Source organism: Podarcis bocagei (assembly GCF_964188305.1).
Source record: "Podarcis bocagei genome assembly, chromosome: 10".
Taxonomy (NCBI): domain Eukaryota; kingdom Metazoa; phylum Chordata; class Lepidosauria; order Squamata; family Lacertidae; genus Podarcis; species Podarcis bocagei.
The window spans coordinates 16,219,915-16,242,633 of record NC_138135.1 but is presented as its reverse complement, the minus strand read 5'-3'; the positions used below and the strand labels follow the sequence as shown (position 1 = coordinate 16,242,633).

The following is a 22,719-nucleotide window of genomic DNA, read 5'->3' as shown; positions in this document are numbered from 1 at the left end:
TTTTTTTAGAATATTAGAATAATAAAACCACAATTTTAAGGTGGGCACTCCAGCCATCAAGCTGGTCCACACATATCACAGCAGGAGAGGCACAACTAACTTTGTGGGACAAAAAACATTTTAATACATAGCATATATACAACATTTCTGAGTATGCAAAGTCATGCAATATCTTAGTCCTTACAAATACCATGAATTATGGTGAATGTGTATTATTTACATCCTGACCCAGAAAAGGATATTCAAGGCAATTTAAGAAGGTTACATAATGGATTTTAAGAACGAAGTCATATTGCCTTATATTTCTGGTGGAAGCAAGAGTCCTACCCATTACCTCCCTGCCCAGCCAGCCATCACGCTTGTGTTATAATCCAAAACAAGGGCTAGGATAAGGGAGACCTAGGAAAACCAGCACAATGCCAGAAGCCTGGCGATGTGATGAGTGAGGGCCTAGCAGCCTTGGAGGCAAATCCTGCCCTTCTCCAGCCCCGTCGCTTGCTTGGCATTCCTTCCAACTCCCAATTTATTCTGAAGTTGAAAAGTAACATACAAACAAAATACTCTAGGAATCATCGATGAACAGCAAGTCGTCATCGTCGTCATCCTCTTCCTCTTCCATTTTAATCTTTTTTGCTTGGATGTGTTTCTCTGAATGAGGCGGTTTATGTTCACTTCCCCTTTTTTTACGTGCAACATCCGTTTTCTTTCCGGATGAGCTTCCTCGGCTGGATAATGGAGATTTGACCTGACAATCAAAACAATTTTTGTTAGCACGCATGCTCTTTGACTTCAAACTAGATGTAGAAATTTTACTTCTTCCCCCATTATCTCTTCCAGTATTGCAGGAGCGGCTAATTTGGGGTGGGGTCGGCAAGGTCATCTGTCCTTGGACATTGGGGGTCTGCACAAAAGTGGGTGTTGCCAAGTTTATGTGGGAATGTTCAGGGATGCAGGAGCGGATAGATTGTTTGATTATAGCCTTTCCAACTTGTGTAAACAAGTTCACAATTTAGCAGAGTAACATTCCCCAACATTCTCTTGGCTGGAAGCCAAGAGAGCATCTTTGGCTAAGCAGATGTTGCTTCTTCGATGAAAGTAGTCATAGAGAGAGAGATGGTGGCCAGTCCTATGCTTTTTTTACCTGTGCAGATGAGGCCACGCTCACTTCTAGTCACATGCAGAGGAAGTCTGTCCCAGCCCAGAAGGAAACAGGAAGTTTATCTGTTGGCTGGACAAACATTCCTTCCCATGTGTAAACATGTTCACGCTAGGAATGTTGTACTTGACTGCTCTTGGGTTTAACATCCCAGTTTACACACTTGCCCACACAGGATGTACACCGCAGCAGCAGCCACAGGTTATTGCCCCTCCCCACTCATCAATGTTCACTTGAACAACTGAGGAAGGGGCAAGTGGGGAGTACATCAGGCTCCTTGGTTGTCGGCTCTCCTGGGGCTTCTCCAGGGTCCTGAGAGCCCTGCTATTAATCTCCCTTGGCTTTAGGCATCCTAGCACTGATGAAGCTCTACCAGTCTGTTTTCCACCTATCATCTCCTGACGCTTCTCCTACTTCTCCTGATGGCTTCGCTTTGGTAGAACAGGGCTCTGCGAGCAGTGCCACGTTGGAGCGTGGACACCACATAGTTTCACAGCAACTATACTGCTCATTCATGTAGTGCACTCAGTTATCTGCACAGAGCACACACACAATCACACACAAGTAAACTCAACAAACGGTGAGTGGAACGAGTACAGTGATCTAAAGGTTAAGGGACCCCTGACCATTAGGTCCAGTCGTGGCTGACTCTGGAGTCGCGGCACTCATCTCACTTTACTGGCCAAGGGAGCCGGCGTACAGCTTCCAGGTCATGTGGCCAGCATGACTAAGCGGCTTCTGGCAAACCAGAGCAGCGCACAAAAATGCTTTTTTCCTTCCTGCTGGAGCAGCACCTATTTATCTACTTGCACTTTGACGTGCTTTCAAACTGCTAGGTTGGCAGGAGCAGGGACCGAGCAATGGGAGCTCACCCCGTCGCGGGGATTCGAACCGCCGACCTTCTGATTGGCAAGTCCTAGGCTCTGTGGTTTAACCCACAGCACCACCCGCGTCCCTTACAGTGATCTAGGTGGGTATAAAAAACAACAACAAAGAACAACAACAAAACAGACTATGTAAAGTCCATAATGTCACTGCTGAAATAAAAATTTCAGCCATAGCAACAAACCGTATTTTTTGTTATTGTGGAACGTTCAACTATAGTTTGACCCCCTTGCATGGGGGAGGGGGGTCAGCATTAACAAAAACACTGTTCTGCCTGCTCAGAATTCTTTTGGACAGAAAGCTTTTAAAGCTCTAATTTGTGTCTCTGTGATTTGTGTCACTTGCTAACACACACGAAACAAGTTCCTATGAAGATTAGAAAAGGGGATGAGCATGTAAAGACAAAGCTACTGTTATTAGATGCCTAACACAGTATTAAACCTAGAAAAATAGCAGGTATAATAATAATAACAATACCTTAGCAATACTGTTTTTGCTCATTACCACTGGCATCGTGATAACATGAGTCTTGTTTCTCAGAAGATCAGCTCTGGGTCCTATCTTCACGTAGGATATTGTAGCAAATGCTGTGAAGCTGAAGTCTTCCCTGAAAGAAATTAAGCCTTTGCGTATGAAAAGGGGAGAGGAGAGTAATTTAAAAAGGGTGGGGAATACTTGACTGAAGCACAGCAGAAATGAGGCTCATGTTTTATGGATCTTTGGCTTTAGAAATGGGATGGGGGAGATGTCAGGAAAAAGCACCAAGGCAAAAGCCAGCTCCAGATGGCTGGAATGCAAAACAGGATGTTGTGGTTTGCAGATGTACTGCTAGGGAAAAGGTGGAGCCTATTCTCTGTACTGAGCACCGGATGTTAGCTCAGTGTGTCATGTGACCTGTGCTGGAAGTACAGGGGTTGAGTGTGACTCTTCTGATGGAGACTGAAGGGTGCAGTCGCATTTCTATGTACTGCTGAATGACAGGAATAAAACATGTAAATAGGACTCCTGTCTGTCTCATTTCCCCTCCCTGGGGACAATGCAGGGAGGGAGAGAAACAAAGTAGCAGAGGGTGTGTTCTTCACGTCTGATTGATGAAGAGAATCACCGGGATTATGACCTTGCCTGCCGGGAGACGCAGCGGAGAGGTCATCAAGTATCCAGCTTAATTGCCTGGGGGAGGCCAGTTACCTCTGACTGTAAGCTGAGATACTAACAGGAGCATCCACCATATTTTGGGGTCTATTGCTAAGCCTAGCGCCACATAAAATCTTCTCCTTTGAATTTGCAGTGTTAACACTTAGCTAACGCAACAGAGCGGGCTAACCTTTGCCCCACCAGATGTTGCTGGAACTACAAATCCTGCCATTCCTAGCAATTGGCTATGTTGGTTAGGACCGGTGGGTGTTGGAGCCCAATGAAATCTATAGGGCCACAGGTTAGCTGTAATAAAATTCGGGGGGGGGGGTATATAAGGCATGGAGGTATGCAAATAGGCTTCTTGTTTCAATACTTACTTCAGGTACTGCTGCAGTATCAAATGGGCAACAATTCTCTCCAGTGTATCACGGGGAAGCTTGGGAGAAACAACATCTACTCCCAGTTTTGACAAACCCTTCCCTAACCAGGCATCAATCAGCTTCAGAGGAGTGAATTTCTCTCTCATTTGGTCCACTTGCTTTAAAATACTGACAAGATCCCGGCAGTGCCCTGTCACATCCATCTTCTCAAATGCTAAGCGTCACCAGGTAGGGGGAGAGATGGAAAAAACCACAAAATGTTAGCTGCAGGAATTGGAGGAACCAAAACAGGCATCAAATTCAACCTATCCCAGGCAGGCTTCCACATATGAAAAACCTCCAGCTCTGAACCTCTCAACCCATAGCTGGAGGATGCGAGTACCTACTGCCATTAGCAAAGCTTTCTCAGTGAATGGTGAAGCCAAGCTAAAGGGAACAAAAAGCATGGGCGTTACCGTGGTACCTTGGTTCTCGAACTTAATCCATTCCAGAAGTCCATTTGACTCCCGAAACAGTTCAAAACCAAGGCGCGGCTTCCGATTGGCTGCAGGATTTTCCTGCAGTCAAGCGGAAGCTGCGTCGGACGTTCGGCTTCCGAAAAACGTTCGCAAACCGGAACACTTACTTCCAGGTTTGCAGCGTTCAGGAGCCAAAACTTGTGAGTACTAAGGCGTTTGAGAACCAAGGTATGACTGTACAAAGTATGCGGCTCTCTTCAGCATGGTACACTTGCCTTCCTTGGGCCAACCAACATTTTGGAGAAATCGCTGGCATGCACGTTAAAGGAAAGTTGTAACTGAACTGTAATAACAGAGCTGTACAAGTTGTTCCTTGGAGTGAGACCAAGTCCCACCCATGTGGGTGTGGCCTGACGCAAGCCAATGGGGCTGAAGAAAAGGGCACTTGCTGTTCTGCAACAATAGCCAGTCATGGGCAGCTTATGCTCAAGAAAGCGATTGCCTTCCTCAGCGCAGCTGGCGCAGGAGAACACAAATCCTTGCAATGCACTTGGGAGTGAGCTGCGCTAAGAGGGAGCCAGTCTGGTTTATTTCAAACCTTCCAGGTTTGAAATCTTTTTTACTTACGCTCTTCTCGGCAGCAGTTATCACACATTTTGTTGCAGTTGGCGGAGTCCCAGGCCTCGTCAAAGTGATGTGCTATGAGAACTCGGCGACATCTGCAAGTACAAATACCTGAGGTTAGGATGCAACCCAATGCATGTGGCTCCTATGGAAAGGCTATAAGAGAATGGGCAGAGTAAACATTGCAAGTAAGGCATGTGTTGTATTCAATAACTGAATGGATGGAAGAATGTGGGATAAACAAGTCTCACTGAAATTAAAGTCTATTAATTTGAATAGGAGCTTAATTTCTCTGGTACTCAATGCCTTTCAGCAATTTAAATTCACTACAGACATTAAGTGTGCACTTGAAATATACAGATTTCTGAGGTGGAGAGGAACTATTTGACACATGAGAAATAGATTCCAATTTTCTGTGCGCGGCCCTTAATATGAGATTACAGAGAGAAACAACAGTGTAAACGGACACATGGATACAACCCATGCAAGCCTGTAATCATTTCTTTTAAATGTCCGAGATATTTCTGCAGTTACTAAAATATGAAAAGCGAACATGGTGGGTATTTTCTGAATTGAAGAAACCTGTCACCCTGGAAAAATTAGGTTTCCTTGCTATCGAGTTTGGATTTTCTCAAAATACTGGCAGTTCTGATGCAAATGTAGCATTGGCACTCTGAATACCATGTTTTTGCAAATAAGGAGCCAGTCTCAGCGGCAGGCATCTATAGGTCTGGGCTTGACCTTGTTGACCTGGGAAAACATGGTGCTTGGCATTTAACTTTTGGGTTTTAAAAAACAAAAACAAAACAGAGATGAGATTAACATTTTATTTATTAAATTTATATCCTGCTCTTCCTACCCAAGGCAGCATAGTCTGGTAGCACAAAACATTCAATAGCAAAAGTTATTTCTGCAACCACTTAAGACTCTGTTGGACCGCTGAGAATTAAAGATATATATATATATATATATAAATATCAACATACTGGCAGACAGCAAAAGAGCATAGGATGCCTCACAGGGCAAAAGTGACCAACTGCACAACCCTGCTTTCCTTAAAAAATTTTTCACAGTAAATAATATATTTGGAGGCTTGGTATTTTCAGATACTAACTTCAACATCCTGGCCAACACTGCATTTTACAGTAAACTCAAGGGGAAAAGTAGCTTAAAACAAAAAAAGGACAACATCAGACCAAACCACTTGCCTGCTCATGTTGTGGCAATATGAAACCATGTCGTACAATTTTTGTTGCCCTACGTTTTCCATCACCACCATTGTGCTGATTCTGAATATGTCCCCAAAACCGTAATATAAGATGCAGTCGGCTTTCTGGTCATCCCGACCTAGAAGGAAATATTAAGAAGCAGATTTTTCTTTCCCCCCATCAGAAGCATCTACCTAGAATCTCTTCTCCGTTGAGCATACCTGCACGCCCGCTTTCTTGGTAATAGTTCTCCATGGATTTGCTCATTGAATGGTGTATTACAAACCTCACGTCTGGCTTGTCGATTCCCATGCCAAAGGCAACGGTGGCCACTACCACCTGAAACCCAAAGGCAATGAGGATCATCAGGACATGAGGGATGCAAGTTGAATGGAGGAAGTGATGGAGTTCCCGCACAGCTCACCTGAATGTCGTTGGCAGACCATCGCTTGTGAACTCTGCTCTTATCTTTGGGTTCCATGTTGGCATGGTAGGCACCTGCCTTAATCCCCAGCTTCTGTAAATTCATAGTAACCTGTTCAGCATCCTTCTGGGAAAAGCAGTAGATAATTCCTGTATCAAAATAATTTTATACCGATGAAATCAACAAATGGGTTCCAAGCTATGCAGTACTTAAGCAGGGCTTGGGAAGACTTGGGAGCGCTACCTTACAAGGAGTGGTCTCCTACAGATGCTACCGTGCTTTAAGAAGTCAGCACTCTTTTTCATTACAAAGTTCACCTGAAAGGCCTTTGTATCTTCCGTTGATGAGTTTAACTATGTCCTCAATGAAATTCTGAGCAGCTGATGGCTTTTGTCGAACCTAAAATGCATATTTTGAGAAACAGGCATTCAATAGCACACATATACAAATTAAATTTTCCGTCTCTTCAGAAAACTGCTAAGTGATTTTAGCCTTGTGTACATTTTTGGAATAGAAACACTCCCTGCTATGATTGGTTGAGACCACCTTAACTCAGTGTTCTGCAAACATCAAATCCCATCTCCCAACAGCCCTTGTCAGCATGACCAATGTCCTAGGATGATGGGAGCAATATCTGGGTGGCCACATCTCTACCCCTTGTTTTCTTTGTTAAAGAAGGTCTCAACTAGGAAGTCCAAGTTCTTAGCTCATCTGGTCCTGGAAGCAAATAAGTGATCTGAGCAAATCTGCCTATTTCCATATTATATTCAGGCTATGCGGGGATGGACTGAGTTATTTTGCTACAATGCACCCAGATCCATATTTATATACACTTCTGAAAAGCAACACGTCATTGAAGACTCTGCCTTTCAATTCCCAACATTACAGTAGTATTTAAGAAATTGAATTGTAAGTTTTGCAGAAAAGCATGCATGTGCCCAACATGACTTACAACAAAAGTAAACAACTGTAAGAATGAAAGTTTATAAATAGATAGTCTAGTGCGATAGGTGTGAAATTATGAGATGAGATAGTCTAGTGCGATAGGTGTGAAATTATCCAGAATTCATGACTCCACCAGTACAAGAATGGTGGAGTTAAACTAAAACTCTCTATGAATGTGATGAAACCAGCTTAAATCCTACACATCCATGTTTGGTTTCTTAGCGAGCTTCTCAAATATTCCTAGAAAAGGCTATCTTCCCAAAGGCAAGAACAGACTCAACAGGGATACCTCATAATATAGGTTGGGCCGATTAAATGATGCGGTGAAAGTGATGCACTTCTGAACGCAAAGAATTTTCTGAGCATCATGCAGAACGTGGCTTGTTGCAGTCGCTGTCAACCCAATCAATGGAGCATTAGGAAATTGCCGCTTTAAGATACCAAGCAGCTTGTAATCTGAACAGAAGTGGAAGACAAAAAAGCAGGAATTTAAATATATAAATAAAACCCCCAATATTTGCTGCCACTATATTCTGTCTAGCTCTGCTTAAGCTATTTGTAAGTGACAAAATCATTCTGCAGTTATGAACTAGGCAAATCTCAACACTGCAAAAATCAATCACCCTTTTTTTAAAAAAAAACAACAACACTTTTTTTTAAAAAAATCCCTTTTAAAAACAACAAAAAGTAATGGCTGATGTGTTTCTCTGAAAAGCAGTTTCACCACCACCACCAATATTTCCATGTGGCAGGATACTGAAGCAGAGTGATAGATGTGGTCCAGGGAGAGAGAAAGAACCTTGGGCACAGGGAACTGATCAATGCAACTAAAAAAATGAAGTGAGAAGAGCAATGAGGCTTAATAGTTTCTAGTGGAGAAGAGTCAAAGCTCTTCCTGGTAACATGGAATTCCTTCTAGACAGACATACCAGGCCTGAAGTCATGTCCCCACTGGCTGCAGCAGTGAACCTCATCCACTGCAATGCGCGTAAGCCTTCCTGCTTGGTAAGCTTTTTCCAGCTTTGACATAAACATCTTGCTTTTCGCAATCTTCTCTGGGGTCACGTAAATGAGTTTCAGTTGCGAACTGCGGGACAGCATTTCAGCATGAACCCACTTCACGTGTTCCTATTTGGGAAGAAAAAAGTGTGCTTGCCACAGATACCAGGAGCATCAAAATGGCAACGCAGACTAATAACCAACAACCGCTTCTCTAATCTCCCAGGCCTTTGCCTAATTATAAAAATCTGTGGCCATTTAAACTGTGGGGTATTGTTTTTGTTTGTTACTATATTACGTATTTTTATGTTGTAAACTGCCGTTAGCCTCGGATGAAAGGCGGTATAGAAATCATTATTATTTCATCACAAAACTTTAGGGGCAGCTAACAACTCTGCTTTTTATGGGTCAAATCAGCCTGAGTCGGAAGGAGGAGGGCTGCTTTATGGAATTGTGCAGGAAGAAGCAAGAACAAGATGGCAACATATGCCAGTAATAAAGAAGCTGAGTGACCGCCATGACAAATCCTCATTCCATTTAAACAAGATCTTAAGAAAAGTGAAAACAGCGGTTTCCTTTCTTAAGTACCACTTGCAAAGTGATAAGATAACTTCTCTTGACAACTCAAAGACTTGTATCAGTCCTGCACTTGGTTTGCACCAAGGAAGAACAGATAATGTGAATTGTACAGAGATACGCTGCTTATTTGGTTTTAAAGCTTACTGGTGCATTATTTGGTATGTCTTTATTGTTGCAACCCACCCAGAGATCACCTGGCAACGAAGGGTGTGATACAAATTCTACAAGTATGTAAATCTAGAATCACATCTCAGCAGACAACCTCTGCTAAGGGCAGGAAAACTTTTCATAAACACTCAGAGCAAGTACCCTAGCTTTAAGTAAAGTTCACTGCCTTACAGTCATCAAGAAAGCTCCTGACTTGTTCATATTATGAAAGTGAAAACCGTATGTTCCCAAGCTATGATCAATTTCATCAGCTGAGGAACATGTGGAATGCATGTCTATGCATCTTCAGAAAATGTAATGCAAACAACTTCCAGTTCTGCCCTATCAAAACCCACAAAATTGGTCTATCTAAGCACCAGTCGTTTGTCAAACTGAGATTCAAAAACCACCTGTGACCATGGTGCACCAAATGATGAATATAGGGTTTTTTTATTTTAAAAAGATTTTTGAACCATGTAACTTAATCAAATACACCTAGCCTCAAGTTCAATTATGTCCCCATTGGCTTTCATTCCTGGGCTGACCTGCTCTAATCAGAATGACGCCTTAAAGGAGGTTTATCTAAGATTCAGACACAAACTAGCTATAGCCAATCCAGACTGTAAAGCTTTAGTGCAGACAGGCAGAATGCCCTCAATGAGTTCCTATCGCATGGCTCCATATACCTGGGATAATGGGGGAAGCAAGTCGCCTTCTAAGTCAAAAGTTAACCTTTCAGGACAGCAAATCCCATTCCAGAAATTAAGCACGGAACCCAACCCCACTGAGACAGGTGAACAACAGGTGAACTGAACCCCTTCAATATCAACATTCTAGAGAGGGCTTTCATGAACATTCTTTTTCGGAGAATTTTTGCCCTTTCACATGCAACTTGAACAAGTCATACGAATAAGCAGAAGGGCCATCAGTGACTTGTGGCCGCAGCTTTTAATATATGGGGTAAGCATGTCAGCATTTCTCTCGGATGACAAAGACTGATGCCCATGTTTGGCAGCCAGCCACCTTGCTGGGCAGCCAGCCATACCTTACTGCTTGAGGCGTTTAGTAAAGTCGCAGAAACTTCCAGCTGCTCCAACATCATTAGCTGGTCTTCCATTAGTGAGATCAGAGGACAAATCACAAGTGTGAAGCCTGAAATGAAAAATAACCCCTCGTCTCAAGTCACCGAAAAAGTTCTGTTTCAGCACATGTCAAATGGCAGGATTCTGCACACACACCTCTAATGGCAGATACGTCTAGCTTCAGTCATGTTGAGGCCACGATTAGTACTAACCACGATCTGTTATCGCTTACAAATATACAGTAAAACCACAATTTAGCTTGAAAAGCTAAGCTCTCAGCCTCAAAGGATGTCATTTGCGGGACTAGGCACCTTGGCAAGCAGATAGGACAAGAAATGTAGGGAAACTTAACCATGCCTTAACCATGGTTTGCTCTTGCAAATAACCCCTCCTCATGTAGCCCAAGTTGAACAACTTTAACTAATGCCATTTTGCCTATAAGTACAAGTACATACCGTCAGAACATACTGCTGGCAGCTGGTAACACAGACTCTTTCCCCCTCCAGTAGGCATGACAAGGAATACATCCCTTCCGCCCATTGTAACATTGATTGTTTCCAATTGCAAAGGCCTAAATTTTTGAAGCTTAAAGTTATTTTGTAAAGCATCTCTGATGTTTGCAGACCATGAAAAATCTGTGAAAATGAAATAGCAGTCATACATTTAAAAACAACACTGGAGTTCATTTGAACACAGAAAGCGTTAAGGGATTCCCTCCCACCACCAAGGTATAATAGTGAACATTGTCTTCCAAGTTGACTTTAATCCCCTAAATTGTAAGCGTTGCCTGTGTGAGTGTACATAGGTCTGTGGCGAACAACAAATGAGCCTATGTCTATTCAGAAGTTAGTCCCACTGAGTTCAATGTGACTTACTCCCAGGTAAGTGTGTGTAGGAATGCAGCCTGAGTTACCTGGGATCTGATTTCTGTCTTCCCCTTGCAATTCAAATGCTCATTTGGGAGTGAATACTAGGAACCCTAAGACCAGCAGGCTAAACCTTTCTTGGGAAGTGGAGGGAAAATACAGGAGGCATACATTTATGTCAGTGTAACCACCATCCCGAAGACAAATATGAAGAGACCTGCTAAAAGCCAAGAGCATGGCTGAGTGGAAGGCTTTCCATTGGCCATTTGTGGGCCAAACGAAATTATGGTAGGTAGGTGTACTGGGAAAGAATTTGCAAACTTAAGTGAAGCAATGAAGATGAAGTCATGGTATCTGTAGAATATTTATTCTGGCAGCCGTGGCAACCTTAATGCTTTTATCTCATTTAACAGATGCTCCTTTTAAAAATAATAATAATGATGAAAAACATCTTTACACACACACCCCTTCAAAATAAGCTACAGTGGTGCCTCGCAAGACGAAAATAATTCGTTCCGCGAGTCTTTTCGTCTTGCGATGTTTTTCGTCTTGCGAAGCACGGTCCGTCGCAACTGCGCCTCTTCAAGCGGCTTTAAGAAAAAAGCGCAAGACGTTTTCGTCTTGCGAAGCAAGCCCATAGGGAAATTTGTCTAGCGAAGCAATGCAAAACCGAAAAACCCTTTCGTCTAGCGAGTTTTTCGTCTTGCGAGGCATTCGTCTTGCGGGGCACCACTGTACAAGAAACTACCTTTCTGCAAAGTCACATCTCATGCTATTTTAACAGCAAGCAACAGTAATGTTTTGAACTGTTCGACAACAGTTTTTGTGACAGCCCAAGAATTTAAAAATAGTAAGTGCCGACCTTCCTTGTTCCAGTCTTCTGCTGCTGATTCAGTATCTTTGCTGCTCCCGCTCTCTGTGTCAGAAAACTGTTTTATTTTCTTCTTTAGCACTGTCTTTTTCTGAATGAGCTCCTGCTGATGTTCAAGAAGTTCTTGTACCTGGATCTCCAGAGCCTGCAGTTCACTGTCAACAGATGCCAATTCCTCTTCCAGCACTAAGGTAGAAAGATTGCCATGCATTCTAACATATGTTTGTTATCTTGTGCTAGGCCACATTAACCCAACCCAGGACTCAAAAGGAGTTTAGCAGAGAGACTTCCGGTCGGTGCCAGCGCTTAATGGCGGTCCTAGCTCCGAGCTCCGGAGAAGGACTGCTTCGCAAGTTCGGGTCTTACCCGCTACGGCAAGCGGGGGACCCCTAAAATCCCAGGCGCTGAAGCCTGAGAACAAGGAGACTCGGTGGGCACCTTCGCGCCCCCCGGTACCGTGAAAGAGCCTTTTTAAAGGCTACGGATCGACATCGGGAGTGAGCGCGGTGCTGAGAGTCGCTACCCAGCCTGCGAAGTGAAGCCGCGTCGCCATAAGCGGAGAGCGCCGATTCCTTCCTGAAAAGAAAATTCGAACCGATTCCCCGTGAGTAAGAACTGAAAAATAACCGGGACTCTTTCAATTTTAAAAATTGGGCTAAAAACGGGGGAGATTTAAACAAAGGAAGTCTGCCTCCCCCCGACTGCATGAAAGCGAAAGCAACGGAGCTCTAAACCTGCATCCGTTTAAATCCGTCTTTTGATCAGCTAAACCGGACATTTAAACCTTTGATCTCCCCTCTAGCAAGCAGGGCAGAGGGGAGGTGAATCTGACCATTAACTGCATGATTTATTTGGAGGAAAAAAACCTCTGCTGTCTCATCTGTTTGAAAGTACGAAACGGTCTGCCTTCTTAATACACTGAACTGACTTTTCCCTGTGAAGTGATACTTTGATACAAAGTTTCCATACTGCCTGACTATTGCATATTATAAGAAGAAACAGTATAAATTGGGCAACTGTGGCAATTTGAAGTTATAAGTATTTAGTAACATTGACTTTGACTGTGCTAATCTCCCTTTTTCTTACTTTTTGGACTGTCTCCTTTGTTTTGGTATTTGGAAATTTTGCTCTATGGCCATTTTGATTTGCTCCCTCTAGAGGATAAAGTAAAGTTCGGCACGGCTTAAGACAGTGGAATTTTCCAAGGGAGAACAAATCCCGTGGGAATTGACCTTGACATGAGTGGCCCACAAGAAGAGATAGTCACAAGAGCCAAGATCAAGCAACAACAACAACAACAACAGTTGCAGCTGCAACAGGCAAAGAAAAGAGGCTCAATCTCAGGCGCAACAGCCGGATCAGCAGGAACAACAGGTCAAGACAAAGGAGCAGCCGTTTCTATGGAAGCTGTGACAGAGGCCCTGCTCAAGATAAACCAAACCCTGGAGTCTTTGACAAAACAGACTTCAGAGAACACACAAAAATTAACAGAAATATCAGCAAGATTAAACCAGAATACAGAATCTATAAATAAATTGGTAGAGGAGAACGCCACCACGCGCCAAATTGCCGAGGAGGCCAAAGCCACTGCCGGAGAGACACAGGAGAAGTTAGAGCCACTTGCCAAGAAGGTCTATGAGCATGATGCAACTTTGGCCTTGTGGGAGTTACAGAGGAAAGAGAGGAATTTAAAATTAAGACTGATTCCGGAGAATGAAAGAGACAACCTTGTGGAATATTTGACACGGGAGTTTGCGGGCTGCTGGGACCTTGAGGAAGACGAGTTCAAAATTACGACTGCCTTCAGATTGGGTAAAAAGCAAGACAGAAAGACACCGAGAGACTGTCTGATTACACTTAGATCCAAGGAGGAAAGAGACAAAATATTAGGATTACACTTTGAAAAGGCCCTGCAAATTGGAAATTCAGCTGTACAGATCTTCAAAGACATCCCAAAATACATTTTGGATTTAAGAAACTTTTACAAGGACTTGGTTCTCTTGCTAAAGAAGAACACTATTCGCTTTAGGTGGGAGTTTCCACAAGGACTGTCATTTGACTACAAGGCAAAGAAAGTGAAAATAAAGACAATTCAAGATAAAGACAAATTTTTGGCAAGATACCAGGAGGACTTACAGAAGGGGACTGTGGACGTACTTGCAGAACAGAGGAGAGCACTGGACATCCTGAATCTCCCGTTTGGACAAAAACCACTACCATCAGAAGAAGAGCAACAACTTGGAGCTGTTGGAGGAGCCTTAAGAAAATAACAAGATGGCTCTGCAATTCCTTAGTTGGAATTGTAATGGGCTCAATGGGCCTTTGAAGAGAAGACAAGTATTTCATATATTGAATAGAGAACAATTGGACTTGATATGCTTACAAGAAACTCACATAACCAGAGCCCACAGGAGATTACTTTCAAATAAAAGGCTAGGACAAGAATTTATTTCATCAGACAAAGTTAAGAAGAGAGGAGTTGTAATATATGTGAAGGAGAAATGGGCTCCAAAAATGATATTCAAAGATGAACAAGGGAGATACCTGGCTGTGGAGATACAAGTACAAGGAGAAAAATTCTTAGTTGTTGGAATTTATGCACCAAATGAGGGCAAATCCGACTTCTTTAAGAGACTTCATGAAACTTTGATGGACTATTTGGAATACAATATGATAATTATGGGAGACATGAATGGCGTGGTCTCCACTAATATGGATAAGGCACAAAGACTTACAGTCACCAAAGAAGGGAGACTCCCTAAGACTTTCTTTGAAATGACTGAAAATATGGACTTGATAGATATTTGGAGAACAAGGAACCCTCTGGAGAGAGAGGGAACCTTTTTCTCCCAAGCAATGATGACCTGGACCAGAATTGACCAAATCTGGGTTACTAGTGGAATGGCCCCAAAGATTAAGAAAGTGGAAATCTGCCCAAAAACTTGCTCCGACCATAACGCCGTGAAGATGGAGATGAAACTCACAATAACTGGTCAATTTAGATGGAGAATGAATGACACCCTCTTTCGAGATAAGGAGATTCTCATGAAGGCTCAAAAGACTTTAAAAGACTATTTTGAAATAAATTTGAGGACCGACGTGGAGAAAAGAGTGATCTGGGACGCAAGTAAAGCGGTGATGAGAGGATTTTTGATTCAACAAAACTCAATAAAGAGGAGAAAACAAAATGAGAAAAAAGAGAAGATTCTGGAAATGATAAAAGAAGGAGAGAGGAAATTAAGAACAAAACCAAAGTCTCAGGACATCCTAAGAGAGATCAAACTATATCAAACACAATATATGGAATTGATGAACCAAGAGATTGAATGGAAGATAAGGCAAATGAAGCAAAAGACTTTTGAATCAGCAAATAAATGTGGCAAACTTTTGGCATGGCAACTCAAGAAAAGGCAGAAACTAAATACAGTTACAAGCCTGGAGGTGGATGGAAAGAATATATCTAAACCCAATGAAATTAGAAATTGCTTTTTAAGTTATTTTAAAAAACTCTACACTCAAGGCCCGCAAAATGAAGAAGATATAGACAAATTCCTTGGAAAATATGGACTACAAAATATCTCTCATCAAAGTAAGATGGACTTGAACCAGAGAATCTCAGAACAAGAGATAGAGGCTGCCATTCAGAATATGCAACTGGGCAAATCTCCGGGACCAGATGGACTGACTTCCAGATACTACAAATCGTTGAAGGAATGGTTGACTCAACCATTAAGAGAAGTTTGTAATGAGATCCTTGAAGGAAAAAGGGCACCTGAATCGTGGAAAGAGGCATATATTTCACTCATACCAAAGTCAGAGACTGAAAAGACCCAACTCAAGAACTACCGCCCAATATCATTGCTCAATGTGGATTACAAAATTTTTGCAGACATTTTGGCAAAAAGACTCAAAAGAGTTTTGATGGAGATGATTCATAAGGACCAAGCAGGCTTTCTCCCTAAAAGACACCTGGCGGACAATGTAAGGAATGTAATAGACATTCTGGAAAAGCTAGAGGTGAATATAAACACTAAAGCAGTATTGATCTTTGTGGACGCGGAGAAAGCCTTCGACAATATTTCTTGGAGCTTTATGAAGAAGAATCTTCATAGGATGGGGGTAGGCCGGGGTTTTGAGAATGGTATGGCTGCAATATACTCTGAACAAAAAGCCAAACTGATTGTAAATAATGTTGTGACTGAGGAGCTTAAGATAGAAAAAGGAACACGACAGGGGTGCCCGATTTCCCCATTACTCTTTATTTCAGTTCTGGAGGTGTTGCTGAATATGATAAGAAATGACCAGCAGGTTAAAGGTGTGCAGGTCGGAGCTAAACATTACAAGTTAAGAGCGTTCGCAGATGACCTAGTATTGACTTTGCAAGAGCCAAACACTAGTACGAAAAAGGTATTAGAAATAATACAACAGTTTGGCCAGGTAGCTGGATTTAAGTTGAACAAGCAAAAAACCAAAGTTTTAGGGAAAAACCTAACAGATATGGAAAAGGAGAAATTTCAAGAGGAAACAGGTTTGACTGTGGTCAAGAAGGTCAAATATCTAGGGGTTTATTTAACATCCAAGAATCAGAATTTGTATAAGGACAATTATGAAAGATGTTGGTCAGAAATTAAAAAAGATTTAGAAATATGGTCAAATTTGAAACTGTCAATGTTAGGCCGAATTGCAGTAATTAAAATGAATGTATTGCCTAGAATGTTATTTCTGTTTCAGACCTTGCAGATTATTGATAAGATGGAATGTTTTAAGAGGTGGCACAAAGATATCTCGAAATTTGTCTGGCAGGGCAAAAAGCCCCGAATTAAATTTAAAATATTGACAGATGCTAAAGAAAGAGGGGGTTTTGCCCTGCCGGACCTAAAATTGTATTATGAGGCAGCAGCTTTTTGCTGGCTCAAAGAATGGATGCTCCTCGAGAATACAGACATCTTGGATCTGGAAGGTTTCAATAACGCTTTTGGTTGGCATGCATATCTTTGGTATGATAAAGTTAACAGTGCCTTCAAAAATCACATTGTCAGAAAAGCATTGTTTAATGTTTGGATAAGATATAAAGATCTATTGGAAAACAAAACCCCTAGATGGGTGTCACCAGTGGAGGCTAAAGCAGTGAAAAAACTCAATATGGAGGTCGGATGGCCGAAGTATTGGGAAATTTTAGAACAGGATGGAGATAAGTTCAAATTACAAAGTCAGGAGAAATTGAAGCATAAAGTAGAAAATTGGTTCCAATATCGCCAAATAATGGAATTTTTTAAACAGGACAGGAAAGTCGGCTTCCAGGTGGAAAAATCAAAATTAGAAACCGAACTGTTAGAACCCAATACTAAGAATTTATCTAGAATGTACAACTTGTTGTTGAAATGGAACACACAGGATGAAACAGTTAAATCGGCTATGATTAAGTGGGCTCAGGATGTTGGACATAACATTATGTCAGCTGACTGGGAATGGTTATGGAACACCGGTATAAAATTTACGGCATGTAATGCCTTAAAGGAAAACATCATGAAAATGGTATACAGGTGGTACATGACCCCAGTCAAGCTGGCAAAAATTTATCATTTGCCCGATAACAAATGTTGGAAGTGTAAAGAGACTGAAGGTACCTTTTATCACCTTTGGTGGACATGCCCGAAGATTAAGGCCTTCTGGGAAATGATCTATAATGAAATGAAAAAGGTACTTAAATGTACTTTTTCTAAAAAGCCAGAGGCCTTCCTCTTGGGCATTGTCGGCCAATTGGTGACAAAGAAAGATAGAGCTTTTTTCATGTATGCCACAACAGCAGCAAGAATACTCATCGCAAAGTACTGGAAGACACAAGACCTACCCACTTTGGAAGAATGGCAGATGAAAGTGATGGACTACATGACATTGGCCGAGATGACAGGCAGAATCCGTGACCAACGAAAAGAGACGGTAGAAGAAGAATGGAGAAAATTTAAAAGCTATCTTAAGGATTACTATAAACTTAATGAATGTTAAAATGTCGTAGTTTCCAGAAACAAAGGGGTACAGGGACATAAGGTCAGAGTGTAAGAGAGGACTAAGATGATAGAGATTGGAAAGTAATAATTGGGAGTTGCTAGTTGAACTATGGACATTGGGATGCAGAGAGGGGGGGTATGGGGAAGTCCTAGAAAGGAGGTTTATGAAAATATGTTTGAAACTATACGTGTATGTTCGTCTTTTTTAATGTCTGTTTGTTTTTCTCAAAAATGTTGTAAAACCAATAAAAATTTTATAAAAAAAAAAAAACAAAAGGAGTTTAGCAGAGCCTTTTTACTCTTCCTATTAGGAACTCTTCTTTAAACCTTACTCTAAATCAGGAGAGGGCGTCTTCTTTGGCTGGTTCCCTTTGAAGAGAATAATGCTACATGGGGCTGAACTCCTGAGCTCTTAGAAACTTCCATGCCCAGCTCTTTATCTCAAACTACCAGGTACCCCAAGCACTGCCTTCGTATTCAAGCAATTTGTTATACAGCCAGAACAACAAGCAAAATGGCCCATGCACACAAGTTCTATCCAGAAAATAAATGGGGGAGGATATCAGAGGAACAACATACCGTATTTTTCGCACGATTGGACGCACCGGACCATAGGACGCGCCTAGTTTTTTGGGGGGGAAATAAAGGAAAAAAATTTTCCCTTTATTTCCCCCCCAAAAGCAGGTCAGGGAAACCGAACCAGGTCGAGGAACAGCGGGATAGTGGCGCTGCGCCTCCCTGCTGTCCCCCGAGCTTGTGGGGCTGGCTGATGTCTGCCTAGCGCGCGGGGCGCTCTGCTTCAGGGCGCCCTACCCGCCGGGCGGCAGGCTGCTATCCGCAGCTTGGGGAGCCTTGTGGGGAACTGCTGCAGGGCTCCCCACGCTGCGGATGTATGCCTGGCGCGAGGGGCGCTCTGCTTCAGGGTGCCCCACCCGCCGGGCGGCAGGCTGCTATCCGCAGCGTGGGGAAGCTTGCGGGGAGCTCCTGCAAGGGTCCCCATGCTGCGGATGTGTTCCCAAAGCGCCGGGAGCTCTGCTTTCAGGGCGCCCGACGCTCCGGGAAGCAGGCTGCTATCCGCAGCCTAGACACGGCTAGCGGAGCGCTAATCCCGAAGCTTGGGGCGTGCGGAGCTCAGCGTGCCCCAAGCTTCTGGGCGCCGGCAAGGTCTCCGCTAGCCCTGGGAGAGCCCCGCGACGTCGCGGGGCTCTCCCAGGGCTAGCGGAGACCTTGCCAGCACCCAGAAGCTTAGGGCGCGCTGAGCTCCGCACGCCCCAAGCTTCGGGATTAGCGCAGTGGTCCGCTAGCCCTGGGAGAGCCGTGCGACGTCGCGGGGCTCTCCCAGGGCTAGCGGAGACCTTGCCAGCACCCAGAAGCTTGGGGCGCGCTCAGCTCCGCACGCCCCAAACTTCGGGATTAGCGCAGTGGTCCGCTAGCCCTGGGAGAGCCGCGCGACGTCGCGGGGCTCTCCCAGGGCTAGCGGAGACCTTGCCAGCACCCAGAAGCTTGGGGCGCGCTCAGCTCCGCACGCCCCAAGCTTCGGGATTAGCGCAGTGGTCCGCTAGCCCTGGGAGAGCCGCGCGACGTCGCGGGGCTCTCCCAGGGCTAGCGGAGACCTTGCCGGCACCCAGAAGCTTGGGGCGTGCTGAGCTCCGCACGCCCCAAGCTTCGGGATTAGCGCAGTGGTCCGCTAGCCCTGGGAGAGCCGCGCGACGTCGCGGGGCTCTCCCAGGGCTAGCGGAGACCTTGCCGGCACCCAGAAGCTTGGGGCGCGCTCAGCTCCGCACGCCCCAAACTTCGGGATTAGCGCAGTGGTCCGCTAGCCCTGGGAGAGCCGCGCGACGTCGCGGGGCTCTCCCAGGGCTAGCGGAGACCTTGCCGGCACCCAGAAGCTTGGGGCGTGCTGAGCTCCGCACGCCCCAAGCTTCGGGATTAGCGCAGTGGTCCGCTAGCCCTGGGAGAGCCGCGCGACGTCGCGGGGCTCTCCCAGGGCTAGCGGAGACCTTGCCGGCACCCAGAAGCTTGGGGCGTGCTGAGCTCCGCACGCCCCAAGCTTCGGGATTAGCGCAGTGGTCCGCTAGCCCTGGGAGAGCCGCGCGACGTCGCGGGGCTCTCCCAGGGCTAGCGGAGACCTTGCCGGCACCCAGAAGCTTGGGGCGTGCTGAGCTCCGCACGCCCCAAGCTTCGGGATTAGCGCAGTGGTCCGCTAGCCCTGGGAGAGCCGCGCGACGTCGCGGGGCTCTCCCAGGGCTAGCGGAGACCTTGCCGGCACCCAGAAGCTTGGGGCGCGCTCAGCTCCGCACGCCCCAAACTTCGGGATTAGCGCAGTGGTCCGCTAGCCCTGGGAGAGCCGTGCGACGTCGCGGGGCTCTCCCAGGGCTAGCGGAGACCTTGCCGGCACCCAGAAGCTTGGGGCGTGCTGAGCTCCGCACGCCCCAAGCTTCGGGATTAATGCAGCGCTCCGCTAGCGGTGGGAGAGCTGGGTCTCCCTCTGCTAGCAGATAGCTTCCTGAAGCCTGGAGAGCGAGAGGAGTCGGTGCGCACCGACCCCTCTCACTCTCCAGGCTTCAGCGAAAGCCTGCATTCGCTCCATAGGACGCACACACATTTTCCCTTGCTTTTTAGGAGGGAAAAAGTGCGTCCTATGGTGCGAAAAATACGGTAGGTTTATTGCTAATGGAACAAATAAACTGTAGCCAAAGATCTGGTTACCTGACAGTGTTGTTGTCATCTTCAAAGTTAGAAAGGCACCTCACTTGGTAAAATATTGACCAAAGCAATTTTCTAATACTTTCTTTCTGTAAAGGTAATTTTGAAAGCATATTATTACTTTTATGAAAGCCTGCAGGCAAGCAGAATAGCTTCTATTGCAGAACCTCTGTGCTCATTAGCACCATATAAATCTCTTTGGGATGTAACAGCAGCCATGCAACAGAAAATGCAGCCTTTAAACAGAGAAATAAACACTTTCATCTGTACTAGAAAGAGCCACGCTAAGTTCCCACTCCAATATGGAACCACACTCAATATATCATTATTGTCCACCTCCCATTTCTATGGACTATAGTCACATTTTTTTTCTTATGTAGGTATAGGATAGGCTCATGTTCAAATTGCCACTCACCCATTGAGTCTGCAATGCCATGTATGCTTATCTTGGAGTTAAGCCCCATTAAACTTAGAGTATCAACATGCATCGGATTGTATTGCTTATGATCTAGGGCCAGTCAGTCATAATTTAATTTATTACGAGCAAAATTTATACTGCCCTGAGCTCAGGGACAAAATGCCTTCAAGGTGCCTTTTGCAGATTTTTGCTTTCGACTATTTTTGCCCATTTATACTTGGATTTGCTTAGCCCACAGATATAAAATTGTCTTATCTTTATGGAATATATTTTAGCCACTAGAGGGCATCACACATAGAGACCCGTAGTTAAGCAAGGATTTTTTTTAATTGACATGTTTTATGTAGGACTTGTCCTCTTACACAAAAGAACAAGAGTGTCTTGCTACATCTTAGAGACTAATAAATTTGTTATTTAGTACATTATTCATGTTACGTTGCTATTTATTTTACATCTTTGACTGCATAATAAAACCTCCTGTTGTACTATTTATTCTATAAATTATTTATTATTATTAAATAGAGAAACCTATCCCGTAATAAATTTGTTACTCCTCAGTGTGTTTTGATTTCAAGCTGCCTGGGCAAAAAAGCAGAGTTTGCAGGGACAGGGATGTCACATGATTGACAGGTGACATCAGGCAACTGTCAAGGGGGCCACCACACCCACCGAGCGCGAACATGTTAGGGATGATGGGAATTGGGGTGCAAAAACATCAGAGGAGGCATAGGATCCCCATTCCTGCTATATGTGAAATACTTTCCTAATAAGAACTCGCCACTCATGAAACCGAAAGTCTTTCCAGCACCCGGTTTTCCAACATATCCCCACAGGCAGTTTTGAATCAATTGTCCTGCTGGCTCAGCCTTCGCTAACCTGGTGCCCTCCGAATTCCTGGACTGGGCTGAGTTTCTTTCCACTTTCTTCCCTCTAGCCCTCTTTACAATGGAAGGGAACACTTTAGGCCCAGCTAACATCTCCTAAAGCGGCTCGTGTATCACCAATACACAGAAGAAACCCACGTCCACAGGCTTAACAATAGAAGAGACACAATAATTTGGTATTGTGATAATAAATTATTATTATTATAATTTATGTATTTATTTATTTATACCCCGCCCATCTGGCCAAGTTTCCCCAGCCACTCTGGGCGGCTCCCAATCGAGTGTTAAAAACAATACAGCATTAAACTGGTATTGTTATAATGAGGCTATTATTGGAATGTAATTGAAAACTAATAAAAAATACTATATTTTTTTAAAAAAACCAACAATAGAAGAGGCACGAGGCACACCGACAGCTCAGTCAGTAGAGCATGAGACTCTTAATTTCAGGGTCGTGAGTTCAAGTCCCACACTGGGCAAAAAATATATATATTCCTGGACTAGATGGCCCTCGTGGTCCCTTTCCACCCTGCAATTCCATGGAAAGCGAAACGGGATGGAAAGGGAAGAGAAACAACACCAGGCTAGAAACATAGGAAGCTGCCTTACTACCTTCCACAGGCAGAGCAGGCGCTCCGCCCCTCCCTCAGACCACTCCACCCATAAGGACGCGGCCCTTCCCAGCGACTCCCTCCGCCCGCATGTACCTACCCAGGAACAAGCATTCCGCACTCCTGCCTCTCTCCTTCTCCTCAAGACACTGAGTGCTCTCCTTTCCGGAAGCTCCTGCCGGCTTCCACCTTCGCCCCGCCCACTCCCTCCCTTCTCGAACGCCCACTTCCGGCGCAGCCAACCCAATCGCCGGCGAGCCGCGGTCTCTCCGGATTGGCCCGAGGCGGCCCCGCTCCGCCCCTTCCCACCCTTAGCCGCTGCCACGCGCGC

General features: G+C 44.5%; 1 protein-coding gene across 2 annotated transcripts; it reads right to left on the bottom strand.

Annotated features, from left to right (window-relative positions):
• Nucleotides 1-100: 100 nt before the first annotated feature.
• On the bottom strand, nucleotides 101-22,589 carry RECQL (RecQ like helicase; the record flags this gene model as incomplete). Of its 2 annotated transcripts, XM_081210050.1 has the most annotated exons (15): nucleotides 101-745; nucleotides 2,519-2,648; nucleotides 3,556-3,772; nucleotides 4,644-4,735; nucleotides 5,849-5,987; nucleotides 6,070-6,187; nucleotides 6,273-6,421; nucleotides 6,590-6,671; nucleotides 7,507-7,673; nucleotides 8,147-8,345; nucleotides 9,988-10,094; nucleotides 10,480-10,659; nucleotides 11,753-11,947; nucleotides 20,479-20,564; nucleotides 22,489-22,589. In XM_081210050.1, the coding sequence occupies 14 exons, from the start codon at nucleotides 20,495-20,497 to the stop codon at nucleotides 563-565; spliced, it is 1,977 nt and encodes a 658-aa protein (XP_081066176.1). In that variant the 3' UTR covers nucleotides 101-562. The 2 variants fall into 2 exon arrangements, with proteins under 2 accessions (XP_081066176.1, XP_081066175.1); XM_081210049.1 differs by lacking the exons at nucleotides 20,479-20,564; nucleotides 22,489-22,589 and having other exon boundaries at nucleotides 11,753-11,972.
• Between the last annotated feature and the right edge of the window lie 130 nt (nucleotides 22,590-22,719).